The sequence below is a fragment of the Acanthochromis polyacanthus genome, chromosome 3 (assembly GCF_021347895.1).
Source record: "Acanthochromis polyacanthus isolate Apoly-LR-REF ecotype Palm Island chromosome 3, KAUST_Apoly_ChrSc, whole genome shotgun sequence".
NCBI classification, from domain to species: domain Eukaryota; kingdom Metazoa; phylum Chordata; class Actinopteri; family Pomacentridae; genus Acanthochromis; species Acanthochromis polyacanthus.
Window position 1 is genome coordinate 23,411,217 of NC_067115.1, and position 25,332 is coordinate 23,436,548.

Consider the following 25,332-nt stretch of genomic DNA (forward strand, 5'->3'; position numbering starts at 1 on the left):
CCAGGGACATAAAATCATAGCAAATGTAGCCTGACAGTAGTTTGTCGAGACATCTTTCTCTAGAGCAAAGTGCTGACAGAACAGCAGACTGACTAATATTACTGTCCTCAGGCGCACCACTTCAGAGGCTTCAGATGATCTTTGAATGCTATAACACTGTTGCTGTGGATTACGGCCACGGGCTCTGTTTGACCATTCTCAAAATTAATTAGAATTAATTGCTTTGCTGCACATTACAGTATATCTGTAAAGCGCCACATCAAATTCCTCCCCCCCCCAACACTGGAAATGCCATCTTATTACAATCTTGTTTCTAATAAAGTCAATTTGCCGCATCTAAACAGGCAGTAAAAAAGGGAATAAATGGTAGATTCCATTAAATGAATGCGTCTCCTGACCTTTTGTCTTAATTTGCCCAAAAGCAGATATAAAACATTTTCCTTGAAGTATTTTTTCAATTGTCAAGTCAGTCTTTCATGAATTGTTGACCGAGTGACAGCATAAACAGAGACAGAATTAATTTAAATTTACCCCAAAGCCTGCATTCAGTCTCCATGAAAATCCATGAAATTATTTAAATTTCATACCACAGTGTAATATTTACCTTTGAAGTAACAAATTTCCGTATTTTATTTTTGGTGCTCTCTTCTTCTTCTACGTAAAGTTTGTTTATCTGTTCTCCACTTCTATTTAAATGTTAATTAGCCTTTGCCTCTGTTAAGTGATGTTCGGCTGTTTTTTTTCTCAGTTTTATTTGCCTGTTATGTACCTAAAGCAACCCACTCCAACATAGAGACAGTGGAAAATTCACTGCAGGTTTCTGTTTGCATGCACTGGGTCACTCCTTTTGTCATCATGTGTTTACATGATTTTCTTGATTTCTTTTAACTAATAAGATTCAATATGAGGTCTCCCAGCATATAAATTATTTTTTCTCCTTCAACTCTGTCTCTATTTTAAAATTCACTTCTCTCTGACCTCAACAAATATAATGCAGTACAAGTAACACAACATAGGTTCTCTTAATGTACGCTGTTCAAGTACAAACACCTGCAATTAAGCCAGACAAATGTATTTATAACTTGTTTTGTACTAGAAAAAATCAGCAAAGACAAAAATTAATGTGATGCATTAGCGTTATATTTACAGCCAGAGTTGCACAATCTATTAGTCATATTAAGCTATTATTGAATGCTCAGAAGTGATCGTTCACCATCATTTTTGCCAACAGTCAAGTCTTTATTATTCATTAGTGGTTCCATTGGAGACACCAGACAACAGCAACAGAAACAGAGCAGCGTAGAAACACTAAATGTACCAAAATGAAAAAAAAAACACCCAGAATCATTCCAGAATTAAACAAATGAATAAAACAGCTTAAAAGATTGTCAGCGAGGTGAAGAGTGACCCTGGGAGCTGAAGCCCTTTTACACCCAGTGAGCTCAGCAAATCCAATACAACAAAGATCTACATCTGGTGAGAGCGTTGGCAGAAAACTATGACGCACATTGTGAAGCCTTTACTGTGAAACTCTATTATGTAAATACATCAATCTAGAACTTAATTCTGCAGTTGTTTTTGTATTCACTTCAACCGCTTATCTACTTTCACACTTTATATTTGAGAGTATTGACACATTTGCATATAGTATCGGTTGGTGGAGTGCAATTTGCATTGCTTTCATTGAAGTTCACAGTAATGTTAAAATGACTGATTGTGTCTGGACCTGACAACTATCCACAGTGAATGTCATGAAGTTTTCAAAGCATACATTTACCAATATAAGGATGTTTGTGCTGCTGAATACGAATGTGCTTCGAGTACGATTTTAAGTGTTCCTCCACGGCAACGATAAACCACAAGTAGTGCAACATCTAAAGACGTCTCCATGCAATATGTATAATCGATCCACTTGAGCCACACTGAAACAAATATTGCTGAGATGTCGAAACCAGATGCCAAAAAAAATCTGTTATTTCTTCATCTGTCCACAGTTGGTGTGGAAAGGAGCACCGGGTCTGAGCAGACCTAAAGAGTAAGACGTGGGAGGTGAAGAAGAAGAAGAAGAAGTGGGAAGTCATGCTCATCAGGGAAGGAAAATACAACATCATGAAATAACACAGGGGTCACGTTTGAATGCTTGGAGGGGGTCCAACATCGGATCTGTGTGTGTGTATGTGTGTGTTTGTGTGTGAGTAAGTTTTCCATAGGTTTTAATCACTTGCTTGATTGTAAATCACACTCATGTTTGTACTGGAAGTATCAATGTGCCTTATTCTGAGTGACCGTGCCAAACTGATAAAAATCATAATGGTCTAAAAAGAGTGTGTCACCATTGTACCAAAAAATACAAAGGTCTTCATTCGCGCTAGTGTGCTCACACTGTCAGTCATACACATACACTCGCACACACTCAAGATCAGAAACCCCACACCAGCCACACTTAGTGCACAGGAGCGTTCAGCCAAGGCTGGTGATGTTGGAGCGACCACCGGGGGTGCTACAATGCGGTGGCCAGAGCGACGTGGGACGTTGTCATCAATCTGTGCACCTGAGAAATGAAGATTTACTTACATGATAATTAATTTTAGTCAGAGCGTCTCCAGTACATGTAAAAGTGAATTTTTTCATTTGTTCTTTTTCAAAAATGTGTTGTTTTCTGTTACCTGAAAGGCTGAAGTTGGACTGGTGAAGGTTGCGTATCGGTGGCGGCTGGTGAGAGGTGGGAGAAGTTTTGGCGGACGGCGCAGGAGTGATGTATTTAGGTGTAGGAATAACGTCATACACAGGGCCGTCATATATCCCACGAGTAACACCCTGTTTGTTCTTTACCTGGATGGAAAACGCACAGAGACGCAAAGACAAGCAAAGCTATTAGTCATTCTTTAGAAACAATAGGCCATTAGTCAGCATGATACAGGACTAATTAGCTCATTTGTATTTTTGCATGAATCATCCCCAGTAGAAACCAGGAGAGAATTCTGGCTGCAATTAATGATTATTTATATAATCAATTAAGCTGTGTGCTCGTTCTGTTGTTTTTAATCAAGTTAATTGTTTTGTCTATAAAAGGTCAACAATCAGTAAAGATGGCAGTCAAAAAGTCACCAAAGATCATGTTTTTAAAACACATGCACAAATTCAGTCTGCTCTCATATAAAACAGAGAGAAGCAGTAAATCCTCACATTTAAGCAACTGTTTGCATTTGTGCCTGAAAAAACTATTTGCTTGATTTCTCCAATGAATTCATGGTTCAACTCCTGAAAGACTTTAAAGCGCTGAGTAATAGTGACAGTAAATGAACAGCATAATGAAATCGCGACATTTTGCTTTTTAGTTTTAAAAAACATTGCTTTGTTTTTTCTTTAACACACCAGTGTGTATTAAAAAAAGAATTTCAAACTTAATCCTTTAATTTCAGCCAAATGTGCATTTACTAAATACTGGCTTCAAGGGAGTGATTACTTGCATTGTCACAATTTTTAGCGTTTTTTTTTTTTTTTTTTTTACATTTTCAATTATTTGAAATTACTTTGAAGAAATAATCTTTTCACTTTGACATGAAAGAGTCTTTTGTGTAAATTCAAGGTGAAAAAAAAAAAAGCCTAATTAAATTGACTGTTATTCAGTGTTGAAAAGTAATAACAGGGGAGAACTTCCAAGGAGGTGAACATTTTTTGTAAGGACTTCCATATTCTGACCATGTGTGAAGCAACAGGGGATGAAAGCTACTTAAGTCTGACAGCTGAGTCTTCTTTAATTCTTCATATACTCAGAGGTCAGGGATTTCTGAAAATATATATTGTTTGATGTTTCTGGGAAGCTGCTATATCTCACAGTTACATTTTGGAATGTCTCATTTATGTACTGCCTCAGAAGCATTTTGAAAATCTGCACACTTTACCTGATTCCTGAACTTTACAACGCTGGTAAGCATAGTCAGGGAAGGGCTTGCGCGGAATAAATCGACCAGTTCCCTGCTGAGCCTGCAGGTTGCCGTCTTCATAAACTAGCCGACCCTGACTCAACACCATCGCTGGAGCTCCACGACACTCCAGACCCTCGAAGATGTTATATTCTGAAGCCTGCGTAGAGACGGAGAGAATACAAGACAAAGAAAAGTGGAGAGGGGGGAATTAAGCAGAAGGAACACAGGAGAGTTCTTTGATTTCCTGCACCGTAGCGTCCCCTTTTAGAGCACTGATACCCTCCGCTGCCGAGGCCCGCTGTGCTATTTGAGCAAGCATTTTATCAGAGGGCTTAATAGATGCAGCAAAATGCAGCATTTGAGAAGATGGGGGATGAATAAATGGGAAGCTTGGGGCATATAGAGGGAGCCACAGTGTGAATAAGGGGGATGGGTACAGAGATGGCAGCACAGAATGGGCGTGGGGTGAAGGGGGATTATATCCTAAAGCCGGCACCAGTCTGGATTAGGGTCCTTTGAGAGTGGCAGAACAGACTGAATACATTAACTACTGTCAAATATTGTCCACAACATTGTGTCACATTTCTCAAGGCAACATTTCACCTTTGAGGTCATTCTTCTGAATTGAAATACATACTTTTATACTTCTATACTTTTGAATTTAAAACGTCAGTTCAGTCAAATTGAAAGTAATAGATGTATTTCCTATTTTTTCATTAGGGGGATCTTGCTATGCAGATAGATTTGGCATTACTTTAAGGTTTTCATGTGGCTCTCTATGAGATATCTGCTACAATCCAGATTTAAAGAGGGGTTCATTTGTGGTGCTTGAAGGATTAGAACAACCATGTCCCTCATAATCCACAGTCCAGAGAGGGAACACTTTTACTGGAACTACTTCCTGTTGAAGATGTCTGTTTTCTCAATGTCACTTTTGAAGGATTTGGTGTCATTTCTGCAATGTAAAATTCCACTCACATTATTGTTTCACCATTAAGTGGCAGTAGAAACTTTTGATTGCACATTTGGTGAAATTTATTAAAGTAAATATCAAACCTGCACCAAAACAGAATGGCTTGATACTGGTTTAGATAATGAGAGCTTTCAAAACACATGGGCATCCTTTAGAGAGTTTTTGTATTTAACACAATGCAGACATTGTGTTTACTGCACTTGTCTGCAATGTGGCATCACAGTGCACACAATGCTGCCAGGCTTGACTGAACTGACTTCAAAGTACATTTAAGGTTCCTCTTCACCTCCTGTGATCTTTCATTTGTTTTTTATCCTATTTCACACTTAACTGTCTCCCATGAACCCTTCCTCCGTACAGCCTTTGTCCCCGCCTCCCCTTTTTGTTCATTGGTTCTGCTCCCTCCACAGCTGATTTACTAATCCCCCTATTTTCTCTCATGTTCTTTCCTTTCCCTCTGCCCTATTTTCTATTTCTATTTTGTCCTCACCGACTGCTGCAGTTTGGCAGTGATGGTTTTGACGCTGTCTGGGTCCCAGATGACGATGTCAGCATCAGAGCCCACGGCTATCCGGCCCTTACGCGGGTAGAGATTGAAGATTTTAGCAGCATTGGTAGACGTGACTGCCACAAACTGGTTCTCATCCATCTTCCCCCATGGCCTGGGAGACAAGAAGTCGATGTTTAGGATGAGGCACAAAAACTCACAGCTACACAAAAGACACAAACTGCACACTTGCCCTCATTCCTCACCACAGCCTTGTCCAGACGAAGCCCATTCTCTCCTCCACTCCATTGGTTCCCTCCGGGATCAAGGTGAAGTCATCTTTACCAACTGCTTTCTGGGAAGTGCTGTACGCACAGTGAGAACTGCCCACCACCTGGAGATCACCGCTGCATCGAGGCAAGAAAATGAAACGAAAATCATCAGTGTGCATTCAAAAGTGTAGGGAATAACCTGCAAAATACTTGGATGTTCCCTGCAGAGTTCTGAAATGTGGTGAAATGCAACTGAATGGAGGGAATTCGGGCTGTAAAATCAGTTATAAGCCATGTTAAAGATCAAACACAAAGACAGGCATTTCTACAATTAACCACCAGGTGTCCTCATTGAACACGTTAGTTAAAGTACAAGTCATGTAGAGGCCTGGGGCAGAAACCAGCTAGTCAGAATGGTGCAACACAGCTGCAGTAGCTACCAGTCCCTAAAGCATTTCCTAGACAACATAAAGATCCACTACATTATTAAAAAGCCAGCAACCCATACACTCACTTCTTAATACACAAGAGGCTGAATGTGACTGATTAAGAGCTAGGATAATCACAATTTCTGATATAAGGGCTTTTATTCTTTGGTTAATTACAGTGATTACTCTGTGACAGTGAGCTGAGAGATCATCACCTTATTGCCAGCAGAGTGCTTATTATGGAAATAATCAGGCTCACATAAAACTGTGAAGAAGCAGTTGTTCTTTTGCTCACGTCTCTGTTAAAAGAGCCTAAAAATACACCCTGTTGTTTCAGGAGAGGCTCCAGCACAACAGCAGTATCACACCACCGGCGTGACAGCATGGACCCGCCTTGAGATGCTGGTGTTGCAGACGAAAGGTAGAAGAAGAGAGGAGGAGTGGGAGGAGGAGGAGGGAGGCACACGGTAGCCAAGGCAACAGATGATGAAGGATTCGAGTTCCTGTGCTATTTATGGAATCGGGGCCAGTCAAAAGTGTACTGCTATGAGTTCTGTGCATTATGTGGGTGAGGGTGTGTGTTTGCGGTGGGTCATGTGTGGGATTCTTCATCCCTCTCCATGATTCACAGGATCTACAACTCAGCTTACTATTATCATGTACTTTAAACCCAGTTAAGTGGTTTCCAAATGATTACAGAGTCTTTCAGGCCTTTATCTATAATTAAGTGTCCATCACCTTTGTTTTTTTTCCCTTCCTTGCTTCCCCTTCATACACCTTCATCTTCTCTCCGTCTGTTTTTTGTTTCAACCTGGGCTCATCTGACATTGTGCATTACACCAGCGGTTGTTTGTGGCATGAATACCAAACAAATATGTGAGAGTCAACAGCAAGAGCTAGATCCTCGCAGGTGTCTCCTTTTGTGTCATCCGGCTGATTTGCATTTCACATTGTGCAGAGGTTACAGCTAAATTGGGGCGTTTCGTTTGCCCTCACGATGCATTAATTAGAAAAGTTTTCACATGTTCTGGCATTGAAGAAGTATACTGCAGGCTACGTATTGCATCAGACTTCATTAAAAATATTAATTTATTTCAGAGACGTCTTTTGAACTTGAAACTTACCAGGCCAGCAGAGTGTGAAGATGGTCTGGAGTTGTGGGATCAGGACTCAGAGGTGGAGATGTCACAAAAGCAGCCGCCTTGGCCCAGTTTTTGCTCCAATAGTGAGAACCGTCAGTCGCCAGGCTAGCTGTAATTGGCTCCCCAAAAACTACCGAGCCTAGATGGGATGAGTCAAAGAGTAAACTTCAGACTGAAAAAAATGAAGCACAAAAAAGGATCTAAACATGATGGAGAACCTGATGAACAAAAGTAAGAGAAGGAATGGAAGGAGACAGAGGCTGACCTTTCCTCCGAGCCTGAGTGATCGTGTCAGCTGCACTCTTGCTCATCACCTTTGTGATGTAGACTGGACAGTTCACACGATTACCGAGGGTGATGGCACGGAACACCGCCTCGGCCTCCAGCTGCATGGAAAAGAAATAAAGATGAGTTAAACCCGATACAATGACTGATGGATTGATGAACAGTAAGGGTGTATGACAATCACCTCTTCAGGACGACTCAGAGGATGGCCTTCAGGGCCGGTAATCCCCATTCCGAGGATTTTTCTTTGTTCCTAAAACACGGATAAAAACAATTTCACAAATGTTACTGCATCATTAAACACAGAACCTGTCAAGTCATGTTTTAGTACCATTGATGACATCTTAGACGGGTGCAATTAAAAGTCTCATGGCCTGCCATGCAATAAATGTAATCCAGTGTGCATAGTGTGGGTTTCATGCTGGCTTCAGTTACCGTGCTTCTAACAGCAGAGACGTCGGCCACCTTCCTTTTGTTTTATATCATCATGTGCTCTCTACTGGGTTAGCACAGATTTTCATCACCCACTTCCCTATTTTCATTGCAGTTGGGTTAACAAGTACGTCATTATCATTCATCAGCACCCTCATTATCATTCATTACTCTAATTTATCTTCACATACATCATGGCTTTTGCCATAATTGCTCCCCTTAATCTGGACTACCGTCTCCATGACCACGACTAATACTTGTCATCACTGCTGCCGGCATTATCAGCACCTTCACCCTCACCATCTTAATCACCATTACATCATCATCATTAATATAATAACAGTCAACAGTAATGGTAGCCTAAGATAAACCTGTCATCCTCAGCAGCTGCAGCAGCTGCAGCAGCAGCAGCATTAATCCTCTATCTCTTCCTGAGCATTGAAGAGTTATGTAACAACAATATCTTTTAGCTGCAGTGCAGGTTAGAGGGAACTGTAAAGGCAGAGGATTGTAGTACTTACCTGAGCAATCAGGTCTCCATTTTCAGCATGAACTAACACCACAGCACCCAGCTGCTTCAGGAAGGAGAAAGCCTCATACAGCTGTGGAAAAAGAGCGATTAGCAATGAAAGACAAGACACCAAACTCACAGATTTACATGAGGAAAAGTAGCGCAGTATTAGAGATTAGTGCAGTCATACCTGAGAATCTGTCATCTGGTACACATCCTTATAAGCCATGTACACTTGAAAGGAGTTGACACCTAACAACAGTGGGAACAATAAATGGCTTCATAACACAGTAACTAAATCAAGGGAATCTCAGAAACGAGGATTATAAAGACAGATTGTGTGAGCCCAGTACAAAAACTGATTAACAACCTCATCTGATGAACAATGCAATGCATGTTTACATCTGACATCTGCTCCAAATAATACTATCCAACTTCATTTACAAAGAAAATTGGTCACACAAGCAGCTGCCTTGGCTCAGACGGTGAATTACTTTGCAGCTGCCCCAAAAGAAACAACATTTGTTTTTACTTAAAACAGATTACAAGCGAAATTTGTTCTCTGCCACCATGACAGCACCATAATAGGAACAATAGATCTCCCCTGTGCCTTCACTGTAAGAGGATTCAGCACTTGGCCAAATTGTTTCTAAATCGGTCCCTATTGTTCTTGTGAAATGTGTCCAAACCAGGGATTGAAACAAGAATTACAGCAATTACAACATCTGTGAATGTTACAGAAGAACACAGAACTGGTTTACCTTTCTCCTGCACGAGCAGCTCCAGCTCATATTTGACAGTCTCGTTCCACTGGGGGATGTCGACGTGCAGAGAGTAATCGCAGCAGGCCTTTTTATCTGCAGCCTCCTGCCAGCGTTCAAACGCCTCCAGCAGACTTTCCTCTGGCTGCGGGGTGACGTGGTCGACTGAGGGGTGGGAAGGGCCAGAATGGGAAGAGTGTGACCATGATTTTGCGACACTAAAGCTGTTACTGACATATGCTGCCTGTATTTAGGCATATGCACTCACTGATCATGGTGGTGCCTCCAGCGATGGCAGCCTTGGTGCCCTGCAGGAAATCATCAACAGGCTGCGTGCCCAGGAAGGGCTTCATCAGACAGGTGTTGACATCTATGCCCCCTGGTATTACCATGCGGCCATTGGCCTCGATCACCTTCACCCCCCTGGGACGACCAGATTCTCCCCCACCTGCCTGCCAAGGACCAGACACATGGAGAGGCGAAAGGATGGAGGAGGGGGACAGACATAAGGAGGTGTAGAGGTCATGAGAAAGCAGGAAAATATATGAGTGTTGGTGGGAGGGGAGAAGATGTAATGGAAAGGACATTAAATAATTTTTAAACTATTTTACAGCATTCAAATCTGTATTTTTATGCCTCTGCAGGACTTGATGTACGCACTTGATGAGCCCATCCTCGATGTAGACGTCTGCATAGAAAGACTGGTCATCGTTGACCACTCGTCCTCCTTTGACCAGCAGCCTTTCATTCTGCAGAGGGAGGGAGAGGAGGGGTTGAATTTAGGCCTGACATTTTGATATATTGCACAATCACTTATGTAATGCATGAGCTTATAGCTTTATCGATGCATTGTCACACAAATGCTGTGCATGGGTGGGGTATCAGGAAAGTTAATGTCAGCTGTGTTTGTCACCTTATTTTACTTCATTAACTACATTTAGGATCAGTTTGGTTTTAGTTCAATCGAATACTGAATACTGAGGAGCGCAGAGTTGAAACAAGCACGTTTTTGTCAGACCACCATGTGCCCACACCCTCTACCACCATGTAGGGTGCCTGGCAACAGCATTAGGAAGATGTTAGGTCTCCATGGTAACCGGTGATCATCCCTGGTTTCACATGATGATAGCTGACAGCCTCCTGAACTCTCAGCATCTGTAGCCAATAAGGATGCTTACATAAAGGGAAAATGTGCACAGTTTCTGATGCATTATTTCTATTCATCCTGAAACTACATGCTCAGTTGTAGTTGACCTTGGATCAATTTGGTGTTTAATAATATAATAACAGGCAATGCATTATGCAGCATGAATGCGTTAGTACAGCTGAAAGGGGATGCGCGTTCACACAAATCTAATCTCACACCTCCATGTTGGTAAAAGCAAGTAATTTTTTCTTGTGCGATTCCTGATTCGACCGTCACGTCAGCCGAGTTAATCCCTGTGACAAGCGGCGAGATTACACAACACTGTCCACTACCCGTAGCGACAACAGGCGCTGGCTTTGACACACACACAGACAACTGTCACCTCTCTCTGGGTTGCAACTTCACAAAGGAGCAACATGAGAACGCCGTCTGCACTTTGCTCTTCAGTAAGAATTTAATCCCCTTTGTGTTGGCATGTGGAGCAGGGATTTGCATACAAGAGAGCTCCTCCGGTTGTCGCTGACCAGGCCGGGTCTCTTACCGTCAGATGGGGGATGCTGTTCTTCCCCTGGAAACCGCTCCCAGACATGCTCCCTCCGCCGCTCTGCCCCCTCCGGCACTCAACTCACAAGCCGATCGCGATCACTCCGGCACCCTGCGTTGCGCTCTGCGCCCCTTTGTCTCCCCCCGACGCGAGTTGTGTATCGTTTCCGTGTGTGACAGAGGCAGAGAACGATGAATCCGCCGCCGTACGGCTGCGTCAGGTTGCGTGGAGCGCGCACAGTGAAAGACAGGTGACGACACATTGCGTGCGCGCTGGCGGAAAGCGTGCGTCTGCCCGGTGGCGTTCCCGGCAAGACAAAGATGGTGAAGCGGGCGGCTCTGTGGAGTGTAGCGCCCTCACACCTCCCAACACACACACACACACACAGCTCACGTGAGAACACAACAACAACAACACAGCGCGGGGAGGCTGAGGGTCGCTGTCCAGATCAGCACCACGGAGGGAGGAATGCCACCGCGCAGACGGGCTTCTTCTGGATCTCGTTGTGGAGAATTTTGTTCGAGCTTTACGCAAAGCGAAATAAGCAAACTGCAATGCAGCACACAACTTCATCATTTATGCAGACCATAACGTTAGTCTCAGAATAACAACTGTGGGCCAGAAATTAATCAGGAGACAGTTTTGGGGTTTCCAAAATGAATCCAACTCACTTCAAATAAATATTAAATATTTATTATAGGCCGCTTTTAGCTGGTAAAAATAACAGTTTTTCTTCTTTCTCAAAGTGATCTAGTTCTCCTCCAGCTGTAGTCAAGAGGCGTCTACTGCTTCACTTAATGCTGCATCTAAATTGTATTTGTTGGGGAGATAAGCAGATTATCAGACAAATAAATCAAACAGTAACCCCATTACTCCTACCTTCCCGTCTGGGCTTTCCTTCTCCGTTGAGAATCTGACCTCCACACCGGTACGTGCGTCCTCTCTATCCCCGGGTGAGTTGGTCAGTGACCCCTCCCGGGGCTCGCTGGGCGTCTTACCGATGGGATCCCCGGTGTCCAAAAGCCTCTCCCGGCTCCCACTCCTCGGGGTGCGGCTCCCTTTCCTTCCCACCGCGTAGTTATCGAAGTCTATGGTCTTGCTATCAAACGCGCCCTCCACGGAGCTGAACATCCCGAAGCTCTTCCTCTGGTTCGGCCCGGTGGTGATCGGTCCGGCCAGGTAGACCGGGAGCTCATCCTCCCGGTTCCACTGCCTTCTGCAGTCAGACATTGCGGCTTCCTCTGGGAGGCTCAGTCTTCCCCAAAAAATGCGAAGCGACTGAGACAGCTTTGCTTGTTTTGACGTCTAACCGGGTCACAGTCACGCCTCTCCAGGCAGGCGCACTCGTTCGATGCTGTGAACTGTGAGAAGCAGCTCTCTTCGGGCAACCTAGAATCCCTACATGATGCAGTGCTCCAGTTTTGACAGCACTGGTGGCGTGTCAGTGTGGACTAATTTTAAAGTAAAGCAATTCTGCAAGAGTTAGTAACCACACCCATAAAATGCACTGATAAAATGAGAGCAAACGTGGGCTTTTTGTGCGTCTTTGTGTGTCTGTATTGTCTTTTCCTGTGGGGGTTGTGCTTGAGGAGGTCACAGCATCAGAGGATTAAACCAGCATGTGTCATCTTTTAACCCACATCTGGGGGCGACGCGCAAATGGTCGGTGTGCCTCCAGGGTTAACTGCTGTTGTGACAGACTAATACAAGACTGGGCTTCACTGGCTCTCAGTCAGGCTCCAGACTGGATCTTTTAAATGCTTTTTACTTCCACTGGCCAGTGTCTGACCTGTGCGCTCTGCTATTGGCGTGTTTGCTGATGTGCACCGAAGCTCAGGCCTGGAATCTTGTGCCAGACATCAGCAGATTGCCCTTCACATAGTCCGTGGGGATTGTTGGAAAAGGACAAAAGAGAGAGAAGCAGTGGATCTGCTGTCTTTCAGCACTCCGGCAGGTGGACAGTTCCCACAGGAGACAGGAAGCATGAAAGACAACACATCAGATTCTGACCAGTCAGTGCACATAAACACACACACACAGGCATTGTGTGTGTGTATATATATATATATATATATATATACACACACACACACACAATGCCTGTGTGTGTGTGTGTATATATATATATATGTGTGTGTGTGTGTGTGTGTGTGTGTGTGTGTGTGTGTGTGTGTGTGTGTGTGTGTGTTCTTGTACTTGCTACATGGTGAGAACCATTTTCTGCATTTAACTATCAAAGTGAGGACATTTTTACAAAGTGAGGACATTTTGACCGGTCCTCACTTTGAAACAGCCATGTTTGAGGGTGAAGACTTGTTTTTAGAGAACAGGTATGAATTGAGGTTTGGTTCGGGTTAGGGTAAGGATTAGGGTCAGGCAATCAGTTGTGATGGTTAAGGTTAGGGTAAGGCTATAGGAAATGCATTACGCCTATGGATGTCCTCACTAAGATAGAAGTACAAACGTGTGTGTGTGTGTGTGTGTGTGTGTGTCAGGGTAGAGACTGCGATTTGGTAGAATTGGAGTTTCTACCAGTAGAGATTGCGGTCTCTACCCTGACACACACATACATATATATATATATATATATATATATGCACCAATATAATAAAGGGAACAAATAGCATAGATCACTTTTCACTTTCACTATTAAGAAATGACCAAGACATGAAGCTTAATTGATCCTCAGTTAATTTATGTTGATCCACAATTATTTGGTTGGAGTTTTTTTTTTAAAGTCAAAGTCATTTATTCCTACTTCTTAAATGTGGATATTTGTTAGAATCTTCACTTTTCTACTACAATAAATTGAAACCAGACGTTTGAGGATGTTCTCTGGAGCTCTGGGAAACACTGACATTTAGAGTCAAATAAAAAAACAATTATACTTACATAAAATGTCATTAACGTGTTGTCTCAAAACAGTCCACATAAACTGTGCAAATGTTAAACAGACAAACCTTTCAAAATCTTAATTTCTTAACCAAATAACCAATCGAATAATGGGGAAAATAATCAGCAATGAAGATCAGTGATACTTGCAGCCATCATCTAAAAGCAGGAACATTTATTCATTTTTCTAAACCCTTTTATCACACTGGTGATGAGAATCAAACACTAAAGGTACAAAAAGTGGGGGAAGCAGCTTTAAATATTTATTTAATTTGATGAAATTCTAATTTGAAGCTGAATTCTCTGCTGGATTCAGGTGAATTTTCATTAACTGCATGCAGCAGGTATTCATAATACTACCTGGATCATCATGCATTATCTATACAGATGATTTTTACCATCTGTAGTGTCACCTTATATTATCAGACCCACCAGCATCTCAGTGGTCAGTCTTGTTCCCGACTAGTGCCATATGGGAGAGAGACACTAGATTAAGTGTAGACCTACATAGCTGCAGACCTGGAGCTCCACAATCTGATTAAACAAGAGTGAGCACTCTGCAGCACATGTAGCCTGACACACTATTTTAAAGCTTTTATTTTTGAAATAGTCTTGATTTCACTGGCACTGAATTGTGAAAATGATCCAACAGTTGACACAACTTATTAAAATCCTTTGCAAAGCAGCACCGCTCAGGTTTACAAAGCAGAGACACAGCGATAACCAATCAGGTGAGGCTGGTGCTTTGATGGACGTGTATTTCTCCCTGTAACGGAGAGGCTGTGTTAAGAGGGCGGGGTTTAAAGTTGAGGTGTTGTTTATAGACCTGAGTTTGACGGCAGCAAGTGTGCGTCTCCAGTTTCGTGGAGCTGTTTGGTTCGGATTCAACTTCAGCATGGAATACAGTCATAACTTTTAAACTCTGGAGGATTTCAGTCTTGTATCCTGAAGAATCTGCTCATCTAGTAAGTGAGTAACATTTCTTTAATATGCACCTTTTGTTCTGCTGGAGGGCTGCGTTTGGCACGAGTGAAGTATTGAGCAATTTGCTTGGCATAAAGTTCCTGCTGTGTCTGTGTCTGTATGGGCAGAACGAAAGAAACTCTGTGACAAGCTCTGACTGGATGCTGTAGTTATGAATAATTAGGCTACTTTCAGAACTAAATTCATGTTAAACTATAATTTCTTTTATTTACTGGCATGCTTTTTTAGGATCAATACTGAAAATGTTTCTTATTTCACAATGTTCTAAAACTTTGTTCAGAACATGATTTCACTAAATGTCTTTTCCCTGCCAGAATTCCTTTTTTTTTTTTTTTTAAAGAAATGTGTCATATTCTAGGTTCACAGATTCCACAGCCTAAGAGTGTCTTCACTCATGACTCACTGTGTGTAATCATCTTGACTATTTTCCTGATTGTCTTTGACTTACAAGATACATTACTTGCACGCTCTTTTTATTTCAGGAAAGATGGAGAAGGATTTATCATCGCCGCCCTCTGCTGTCACCACCCAGGGGTCATGCCCTGTCCTGGATGGATCCTCTTGTCCCCCCACTGCACAGATTCCTCCTTCACCAGCCTCGGCTGCTCCCTCCCAGCGAAACAAATCAACATCCTCTTCAGAATCAAAAAAGTCATCTCCGCCACCATCCACACAGACTAAACCGATGGATTCCCCTCCATCTTCAGATAAGTCAAAACCATTCTCTCCTAAACCCACATCTACGACTGTTCTAACTAAACCTCCTGTCCCTGCTCCAAACAAAACACCACTTACTGCTACTCCCAACACCACCACTCCTCAAATCCCCAAAACTTCATCCTTTTCCAAGCTCAAATCGGCCTCATTTGCATCATCCTGTAGCACAGATTCGCCTCCTCCTTCCCCCACTACAGCTTCTCCATCTTCTTCCACTCCACCTACCAAACGTACCTTTGCCTCCATGGCCAAGAAGGTGATAATGCAGGAAAGACTTAGAAAGGCAGAGGAAGAGGATGCCAACGAAGATGAAGACGGTAAGAACACCTTCTTTTGAGCTTGGGATTAAGTGACACATTGTGAGTTTTAATGACACTGAGACCGGTCACAGACCAAGGACTCATTACTGTGTGGAGGTGATAATCCTTGTGCCATGTTTTGGAATGTCTTTCCATGTGCAGCAGAGTAACCGAGCCCTGAGACAAACATCACTCCTGGCCAGAATAGGAATCACTTTAGTTAACTTTGTTTTCTCATTTGAATTCTAGGTTATAAAGCAACTTGGCTTCCATTTTTGTAAACAAAAGCACAACATTTGAGAGAGAAACCCGTTCACTTAAATATTACTATAGCACTGTGTTATTTGATACAGAACACATTGAGATCCCTGCTGGTTTTCTTCAGTGACTGTTCTGTATGTGTAGAAGTTTCACAGAGGTGAAAAAGAAAATTCTCTCTGTTCAACACATTGTTACTGTGACTGGTGAGTGAAGACTGGTAAACATGTGGACATACAGTGCTGCAGCTAAATGCCTTCTCCATTTCCAACGCATACCTTTTCAGCCCCGCGGTCGCTTTGGTCCAGTCTGAAATGCCTCATCAACCATGAGGAGAATTATCACAAAACTTTAGCCAAAATTGCAGTTTGACATTCATGACTTTTATTCTGAAATGTCTTAATAACTGTAGAGTGGATTGCATTTAAATTTGGTGCAGATATGCACAGTGAACAGGCAGTTAGTCTTGATAACTCTGGTGACCCCACACCAGTCCATCTAGCACCAACATGTGGTTCAAGTATGTGAGTTTGAGGGAAATATCTCAGTAATTATTAGCTGGATTGCTATTAAATTTAAAGCACAAACTGATGTCCATCTCAGGATTAATTTACAATTGTTGCTCCTCTGTTTTGACTTTCATAACACACAAATGTTATTTGTCAAGTACACTGAGTCATGACTACTTACAAATCTACTGGTGTCCACATTAGTCTCAACCAAATTTCTTGTTTAGAGTTAATTAACAAATCTTAGCAATAAAACACCTACTAAACAGCATACTATCTTTGTCTTTGTGACTGAGTTAACATGCTGACATTTGAATTTCTTTAGCTCAAACTACCACTCACTGAGCTGCTAGCATGTCTGCAGAATCGTGGTCTTAATCTGAACAGGCTGAAGCTCTGTTGCTCTGGTTTTATAGAAATGCCTGTGTTTATTTTCTACAAATTCTTCAGGTAAACTGACACCATTAATTGCTTATTTAAACTTTGTGGTATTTCACTGACATTAAATTTCAGAGCAGTTGGAAGTGAAACCAACTTGCCAGCTCCACAAGTAGGAGGTTTTGCTGTGCATGAGAAACTGTGACATTTGAAATCAGGGATGCCGGTAAAGGAGCTGCCCCCCTTTGCTTAAAGGACACTGGGGAGGCGGCAGTAGTTGCATAACTTTATGTAATTGACAAGTGCTGATGTGACACAGGAGCTGTTGTCACTGGAGCTCTGGGGTCTTGTCTCACAATATGTCTACAGGCAGACAGATGCAGACGTGCTGAAAATGCTCAGACTTTCACATCTACTCCACCTTTGACTTTTTGTTGTGCTCAAGTTAGAAGATATTTCTTTACACAGTCTTTGGAGTCTTATGCAATCCACTGATTCAGACAGAAGTGACCGATTTATTAAGATTGATATGTACGTTTAACCCTATAGAGCCCAGCGTACCAACAGCACTACGATTGCATATTCATTTTTGATTGGTTGTAGATTTGAAACTAGATAAGGTAGATCGATCATTCTTTCTGCATATAAAATCTGAGGAGTTACACTAACATTTCACACATTCACCATGTCTCGGAGTGGTTTTTGGTTGCAGTGATGGGTTTGTATAAATACACAATAAAGCGCACATAACAAAAATCTTTATAAACAAGACCACAGGTTATTGTTCAAGCTTTTTACATTTCAAATCTGAGGGATACAGCTATGCAATTTCTGTATTTTGAAATATATCTGACAAAAACAAAAAACGATTTTAATTTTTTTGGGTTTGTTGCACTTTTAAGCAATTTATTGTAGTAGTTAAGACATAGGTCAATACATGTTATTAAAACTTGGGATATAAGTGTTATTATTATTATCAGTTTATTTAAAAATTGACCATGTACAATATTAAACATAAATGTTTCCATTCGATGTATTGTACTAGAGTTAGCTTTATGCTAATTTTCATCTGCCGTATCGATTTAAAGCAAATAAAATACTCAAACACTGCACTACAGCATGTAAAAATGTAAGAATATGTCCTGGCAGACTTGCACAATGGTAGCTTAAAGGGCTTGTTTTCTCCCCTCCAGATGAGGAACCAGAGGAGGATTTGTCTGTGGAGCAGATAGAGGAGAAGGCAAAAGCTGGTGATGCCAGAGCTCAGCACCGAGTGAGTGAAAGCACATGCTCAGACTGGCACTTGGCATTGTTTTCACTCTTGCTGGTTGACTCAGTCTGGCTGTGAGCGTGCTTCTATTTTTGGCCTCTTGGAAGATGATCCTGGCAATTCAGTGTAATACACCGATATACTATCATACTCACAAACCATTAGGAAGACTGTTACGGTGAATTGCAGCATGCACTGAATATGTGCGACTAATGATGAAAATCTCTTGTCTGATGGTATGTACAAATACGTGGGGCAGGGGCTAGAGGTGAAGACTTTAAATTTAAGACCCACCAGCTCTGAAAGGGTAAATTCCTAAGCGGCTGGTCATGTAGCTGTAAGTTTCTCATGCTACATGTCATGTATTAGCACAAAGCCCATCGCCTAAATAAGCACTGGGTGTGTGTCTTAGTGAGCATGTCCAAACATGTGAGCACATCAGTGCAGGTATGGATACAGAATACATGCAGTGACAAATGGGTCAGCCTTTCCAATCATGTCTTGTGCACCACAAAAACATCAGTTTTGCATTTATTGTTACAGTATAAGTGTAGTTCATCACTGTTTTTGATATTTAGGCACTCTGACAACATACGCTTTAAAAATGTATGCCAGTAAAGCAGATTTATGAGATTATATTACTGGTGGTAAAATAGACATAAAACTTGTGATACTAGTGCAGAATAACTTGTAATTAAACTAACACATCTCATCCCCTAAAAATAGACATTTTTGATGATAACTGTCTGCGCAGGAAGTTATGAAATGATGGTTAAGATTAGAAAACAGTCACTTGATATGGCACTGGGGCCTCTGCTGCTTGTGTCATTTAGCTGTGAAAGGGACACTGATGGCCTCAAGAACAAGGAATTGTGGGTTCTGTAGTCATCTGTTATCAGTGTGTTATGAGCTGTTTTGATTGGATCTGCTAATGATGTGCAACAGTCTCCTTAATCCCCTGACCTTTGAGGATTATTCAAAGTCATGGGGGAGTTTCTGCAAATATGAGTCACTGCTAAATTTCATTTTGAAATGCTGTGAACGCTGCAAACAAAATCCATTTTTGTAAAGCTGGAGGCAGAAATCTCAGCTTTGAGGGTCTCATAACACTGGCAATTCAAATCAAAGCTAACTACATGGGTTGATACAGTCACATCAAATATTGTAATATCATTTGTAAAGTCATTCGCTTGGTAATTAAATCACCTTTCAAGTGTATATCTAGGTTGATGTAATAATGTGAAGGTTTTTATTCATATTTATATTTTTTCACTCACTAGTGAACAATTAAAATGCTTTTTATGTCTGATTATTCTTTAAGTAAGGCCACAAAGCTGATTTAATTGATGTAATTTAACTTCGTTTCAGTTGGGTCAGCACTATTTGATTATTGCTGAAGAGAAGGATACAGAATCAAATAATCGGGTGGCTGTTAACTGGCTGATTAAAGCGGCTAAACAGGGAAGAAAGGGTGCAGCGAGACTCCTGCAGCGCTGCTGGATCCAGAAAAAAGGTGAATATAACGGAATTCATTGTAAGAATGTGTTTTACTGTGTCTTCATGTTTGCAGATGTAAACTGTCTGTCATCTCTCGCTAGGAATAACTCTGGAGAATGAGGCTGACGTTCGCAAGTTGTCGACAGAGAGTAAGTTTGAGCTGGCAGTACGCAAGGCGGCCATGATGATGTACTGGAAGCTCAACCCAGACAGGAAGACGAAGGTGGCTGTGTCTGAGATGCTGGGAAATGTCAGCCAAGTCCAGGCGGTGCCGGGTACGAGGCAGCAACGCAATCAATGCCACATCAAATGCTTCTTGCATTGTGACAACAAATCCTGCCTGGTGTTCTACAGGCTACCCAGAATGCTTCAGCAGGATGGGATGCGATAGCTGCCTTTGCTGTCAAAAATATCATGTATTCCCTGTTGTGATTTCAGTGTTTGCAGCTGTCACAGTGAGCAGTATCACATTGCATGCAGGCACCCAGGGAAATCACTCACTGGTGCTGTGGTCGTTTCTCACCAACAGGTGGCACTGCAAGCCGGATTCCTGGCCCGACTTCAGGCCAGACCCAGAAAGTGCTGGAAAGCATGGTCAGCAGTGAATGTAGGTATTCAGTTAAAGAGACCGAAAATATAGTATATCCATTTATATAATCGCCTGCTCTGTGTCCTCTTAGCCAGACAGTTGGTGGATCTGGATGACTTTGTTGAGATGACAAAAAAGTACGCACAAGGCCTCGTCCCCTCTAGTCCCCAAAGTGGCAACCAGGTCACAGCCAAAACAGAAAGAGCTGCACCGCATGATCATGGCAGGGAGGTAAAAAGACCCAGTTTGCAAAAAGCAGGAACAATCTGTCACCATAAGAGCACACAATTATTTGTATTCTCCATGAATGTGTTTGTGTGTGTGACTAATTTAAAGCACAAGACTGAGCTCATCCCATCAGGATACAGGAAGTCCCACAGAAATTCTTGGAGTTTTGGAGGTGGGATGATGCTGGACAGGAAGCAGACTGGTGCCATTCAAAAAGCCATGGATGTGAAATCACGCTTAATGGTATATTAGTCTGATCACGCCCGTTCATTCTGTTGTCACATGTAAGATCTATGTTTAATGTCTGTCTCTTCTCCCTTCAGATGCTGCAGTACCCATTGCATGCAGTTGTTGAGATGAAGGAGCACCTTGTTGACTGGGCGTCGCGGGCCGGTGTCCAGTGGCTGAGCACGGTCATCCCCACGCAACACGTCAACGCGCTCATTTTCTTCTTCATCATCAGCAACCTGACAGTCGACTTGTTTGCCTTTGTTATCCCTCTGCTCGTTTTCTACCTCTCCTTCATCTCCATGATCATCTGCACTCTGCGCGTTTTCCAGAGCAGCAAGGTGAGTTTTTACTTTTTCTTTAATTTGTCACTTTTCAAGGAATGACTATTATGGCCTGTACATTGAAGAGCACCTTTGGGTTTTTTATACTGCATTAAATTGTCTTTTCTAGGTGGTGTCAAGCTATTCTTGAGTCATATTTTAGATATTGCCTGCAAAGATAGAGTATCAACTTTACACAACATTAATTTACGTTAATATTCTCATTGCTACAGTAAATGACTGAGTCCTATTGCTGTTTCTGCATGTGGATATCATGTTTGCTTTAATTATTCATTAATAATTGATGCATATTGATTTGTTTTTGGCCTGTTACACAATCTATACCGCACATGCTAGATTCTCTGGAAGCATTGCTTAATTTTATGAGCAGGTTTAGTCATATAGTTACTATCATAAAGCCTATTTTGCAATAGTAAAATTAGATTGTAACAAAATCAAATACTGCAGAAAAGCCAGTTAATAATTATCATGTAAAGCTGAAATAAGTACAACTAAGTCTCAAAATAGGCCATAGTGATAAGTGGATATTAAAATGATGCTGCATTCACAGATTGTTTCCCAAAAATCCAATTTAAATCTGCAGTGTCTTTCCTCCCCTTTGACTGAGCAACATTTTGTTTGTTTCCCCAGACGTGGGAGAACTTCAGTGCCCTGACTTCTCTGCTGACACGTTTTGAGCCTGGCCTAGATGTGGAGCAAGCAGAGACAAACTTTGGCTGGAACAACCTGGAACCATACCTCTATTTCATCCTCTCCGTCTTCTTCGTCATTTTCTCCTTCCCCGTGGCAGACAGGAACTGGATCCCCTGTTCTGAGCTCTCCACCGTGGCCGTCTTCTTCACTGCTGTCAGCTTCCAGAGCCTCAGTCCAACCGCTGCAACATATGCACGCCGGGCGATGGCCATAGAGGTCAGTAACATGAGTGATTAAAAGGATGCATGCCAGAGTGTTTAATATTATTACCATCACAACTGTAATCTTACACAGCAAACAGCTGGTGGTAGATTTTATTGCAGCTGAAATGACTTCAGTAACTGTAGAAGGCAGAAAATCAATCTTACAACTCATGTCTCGCCAAAATGTCCAGTATTTTAAGTGCATTTTAATTAGATACAAACACAGTAGAGTAATTTCTACTCATATATTATCAGAATATTACTTAGAAGTGCTGTAAATGTTTTCAAATCATCTTTCTTATGCACTTTTTTTTAAAATCCCAGGTAGCCTCGTCTCTGTGTTGCCTGACCCATTTCCTGCCGGAGCACATGACAGTGCTTCGTTTACTGGGACACACCTTCTCCACGCTGCCACTTGGAGAGTCTGTAGTGCTGAAGCTCAGTCTCCCTTGCCTACTGTACCTCTACCTGTTCTACCTGTTCTTTAGGTGAGCAGAATTTGGACATATTGATCATTTTCATCACAATAATTCCTTAATTTTCTGCCTTTCAAGCTAGAGACACTTAGGTGAACCCTTTCTCCTCACCTGTTTGTCTTTCTCCTCCCATAGCATGGCAAAGATGCGTGGTTTCCGGGGGATTTACTGCTTCTTGGTTCCATACCTCGTGTGCTTCATGTGGTGTGAGTTCTCAGTGGTGCTCCTCCAGAACTCCACCCCCGTGGGTCTGATCCGCACTTGCGTGGCCTATTTCCTCTTCCTGTTTGCACTGCCTGTCCTGGCGTTTGGTCTTGCCACCATGCTCTTCATCCAGATCTTCAAATGGTTCCTTGAGCTGGAACTGACAAAGGTGATCGTGACCCTGGTAGTCTGCGCCATTCCTGTCACCCTGCGGCTCTGGACGCGGTTCAGCATGTCTATCCTGGATGTCTTCCGTTCATTGACGCACCGCGGCCCAGTCAAACTCATCCTGCTCTGCATCTCCATGGTGATCCTGTTCTTCTCCGTCTATGTGTACCATGCAGAGGGGCAGAAGGTGTACAACTCCACCCTGACCTGGAACCAGTACAGCCAAGCTTGTGGGCCTCCTGCCTGGGAAACCAAAGGCATGGCCCAAACACAGATCTTTTGTAGCCACCTGCATGGACACAGAGTCACCTGGGCCGGGCGATTCAAGCATGTCCGTGTGGCAGAGACAGAAAACGGTGCACAGTCTGTCATCAACATGTTGCCAGTGTTTATGGGTGATTGGCTGCGCTGCTTGTACGGTGAGACGTATCCCAAATGCGAGCCAAAGAACGCAACGGTTGCAAATCTGACAGCTGCGGGTGCGGCAGCAGGTTCTCCATCAGCAACTGTTCCGCTGCCTGTATTGCTTCGAATGCAAGAGGAGGATGAGTTGTGTCAGATCAAGACTCTGGCCAAACACACCTGCCACGTCAAGCGCTTCGACAGCTACCGATTTGAGGTTACGGTGGGGATGATCCGGGATGGAAGTGGAGAGACAGAAGACCCAGCCAGAGATATGATCTTGATGGCCAGCCACGAGTTCAGACAAGTTCTGCTAAATCTGAGTCCTGGTCACATGGTGGAGTTCAGCACCAAGCTGGAGGGCCGTCTGGGAGCCAAAGCTCCGGCCTTCGAGCTGAAGGCCATCCACTGCCTGGACTGTGCTTCTTCACTGCTGACTGGAGGCAGACAGGTGAAGATAGAGAGAGACTGGAGGCGAACCACAATGAGAGCCCTGAAGTTTGCATTTGATTTCTTCTTTTCTCCGTTTCTGTCAGCAAAAATCACCGCCTGACCAGAAAAACAAGACAGGGAAGCTAAAGTAATAATGGTTACTTGAATCTCTTCAGGACGTCAGCCTTTTTTTGTGCTGTGGTTTTCACGTTACAATTTAACTTATAAAATTGTTTACAAATTGATCTGTGGATCTAAAGCTCATATTAATGTACTGGCATTTCAGGAAAGCAATCATTTCTCTGAAATCTTTCAGTATTTTTGATAGTACTTCGTGTTAGTGCATGAGTTTACAAAGATTTTACTAGGTCAGTTCCTGTAAAGTAGTTCAAAGATGTTTAGATGCCGACTTTTGCTAGAGACCCTATTCGTTACATTTTAAAATCCCTTCATTTTGCAGTCAAAGCAAAAAGCAAATACATTTCCTGCACTGTTATAAAGAAAAAAAAATAAATCCTGTAATTTGATGGTGCCAAATAATATGCAGGGAAACTAATGCTGGGTGCTGACCACCTCTGAATGTGAGAGATACTGTACATTTGTCAAAAATAGCATATTTCCAGAGTGAAATTTATCTTTGATCAAACATTCAACAAAATGTTGTTGCTGCTGCTTTTGTATTTCTGAAATTCTTACGTGTATGGTGACTATGTTTGCACGTATTGTCTGTGTGTTTTTACATATTTAAATGCAGACGTAACTATTTATTTATAGGTATTAATTATATATAGTGAGCTGTTGGCCAATATTCTCTTGCTTTCTGGTCTTAAAGCTTCTGGTCTTAGGCCTATTTTTAAGGGGTCAGATTTTCCTGTGCCTGGAGCTATTTGCTTATAATAGTTTTTAGTATACCAACATAAAACATTATTTTGTTAAGGCTTTCAGTAAGCCTGCGGACTTTCCCCCTGGAGCTGCAGTATCATTTCACATTACACACTCTCTCACCAAAGTGCCACAAGTTCTGGTGTTGTAGTCAAACCGCATATCTGTGTAAGTTAAGATTGAGTTGTACATGGAATTTTCTTAAAATATTCATCACTAGTCCTCACATAACTAGGTTTTTTTTTTAGCCAACAAAAGATTTGTCTATATTCATTCCATAGTGATACAGTATTAGTGGTGGAAATATTAAAACTGATGTGATTGCTGCAGCGTACAGGAGGCCTTTACACGTTAAGCCTAGAGACATTTATCTCCATATCTCCAGATTTGTTATTTTTGAGGTAAGGATATATATTTTAGAAACAAAATTCTGCTATTCTCGTTAAGCCAAGATAACTGGATTTATGATTAACTTCATATTTTCTGAAAATTAAGGGTAAGAAAGCTGAAAATGAGGTGTGTTTTTTAGATACATGTTCTTTACAGGAGAGCAACACTAGTTGTGCATGAAAATCTTTTCACTTTTACACTCTGTTAAACTGTAACCTCAGAGTACGTTTGAAGGACGACCGCTGATGTTGAGTCTGTGTACTGTGAATGTGAGTGCCTTTGTATCTACTGACAGAGTTACTGGGGTCAGTTATTATTAAAGTGCTTGACTCTGAAACTAAATCCCCTGTGAAAGGTTTTATTCAGACTGATCATCAG

General features: G+C 42.2%; 2 protein-coding genes across 3 annotated transcripts; one reads left to right on the top strand and one right to left on the bottom strand.

Annotated features, from left to right (window-relative positions):
* Positions 1–1,215: 1,215 nt before the first annotated feature.
* crmp1 (collapsin response mediator protein 1) lies at positions 1,216–12,353 on the bottom strand. Its single transcript, XM_022206448.2, is given in 17 exon segments — positions 1,216–2,492; positions 2,495–2,551; positions 2,667–2,832; positions 3,906–3,923; positions 3,925–4,086; positions 5,393–5,564; positions 5,656–5,796; positions 7,214–7,370; positions 7,497–7,617; positions 7,701–7,769; positions 8,470–8,550; positions 8,650–8,711; positions 9,221–9,385; positions 9,489–9,638; positions 9,641–9,672; positions 9,881–9,969; positions 11,791–12,353. Coding segments are annotated over 17 exon segments (2,025 nt in total). The 5' UTR covers positions 12,142–12,353; the 3' UTR covers positions 1,216–2,460.
* A 1,178-nt stretch (positions 12,354–13,531) lies between these two features.
* wfs1a (Wolfram syndrome 1a (wolframin)) lies at positions 13,532–25,296 on the top strand. 2 transcript variants are annotated; one of them, XM_051945724.1, is made up of 12 exons: positions 13,532–14,772; positions 15,270–15,821; positions 18,142–18,221; positions 19,587–19,731; positions 19,817–19,990; positions 20,245–20,322; positions 20,396–20,535; positions 20,641–20,775; positions 20,856–21,101; positions 21,735–22,013; positions 22,325–22,488; positions 22,612–25,296. In XM_051945724.1, the coding sequence occupies exons 2-12, from the start codon at positions 15,275–15,277 to the stop codon at positions 23,801–23,803; spliced, it is 3,180 nt and encodes a 1,059-aa protein (XP_051801684.1). In that variant the 5' UTR covers positions 13,532–14,772; positions 15,270–15,274; the 3' UTR covers positions 23,804–25,296. The 2 variants fall into 2 exon arrangements, with proteins under 2 accessions (XP_051801684.1, XP_022062142.2); XM_022206450.2 differs by having other exon boundaries at positions 13,532–15,821.
* Positions 25,297–25,332: the final 36 nt, after the last annotated feature.

Excerpts from the sequence above, each read along its gene's own strand:
- wfs1a (XM_022206450.2), top strand. The coding sequence starts at position 15,275 with ATGGAGAAGGATTTATCATCGCCGCCCTCTGCTGTCACCACCCAGGGG. Across the intron at positions 19,732-19,816 it reads CTGCTGGATCCAGAAAAAAG|GAATAACTCTGGAGAATGAG; the intron begins GTGAATATAACG and ends ATCTCTCGCTAG. Across the intron at positions 21,102-21,734 it reads GCGTTTTCCAGAGCAGCAAG|ACGTGGGAGAACTTCAGTGC; the intron begins GTGAGTTTTTAC and ends TTGTTTCCCCAG.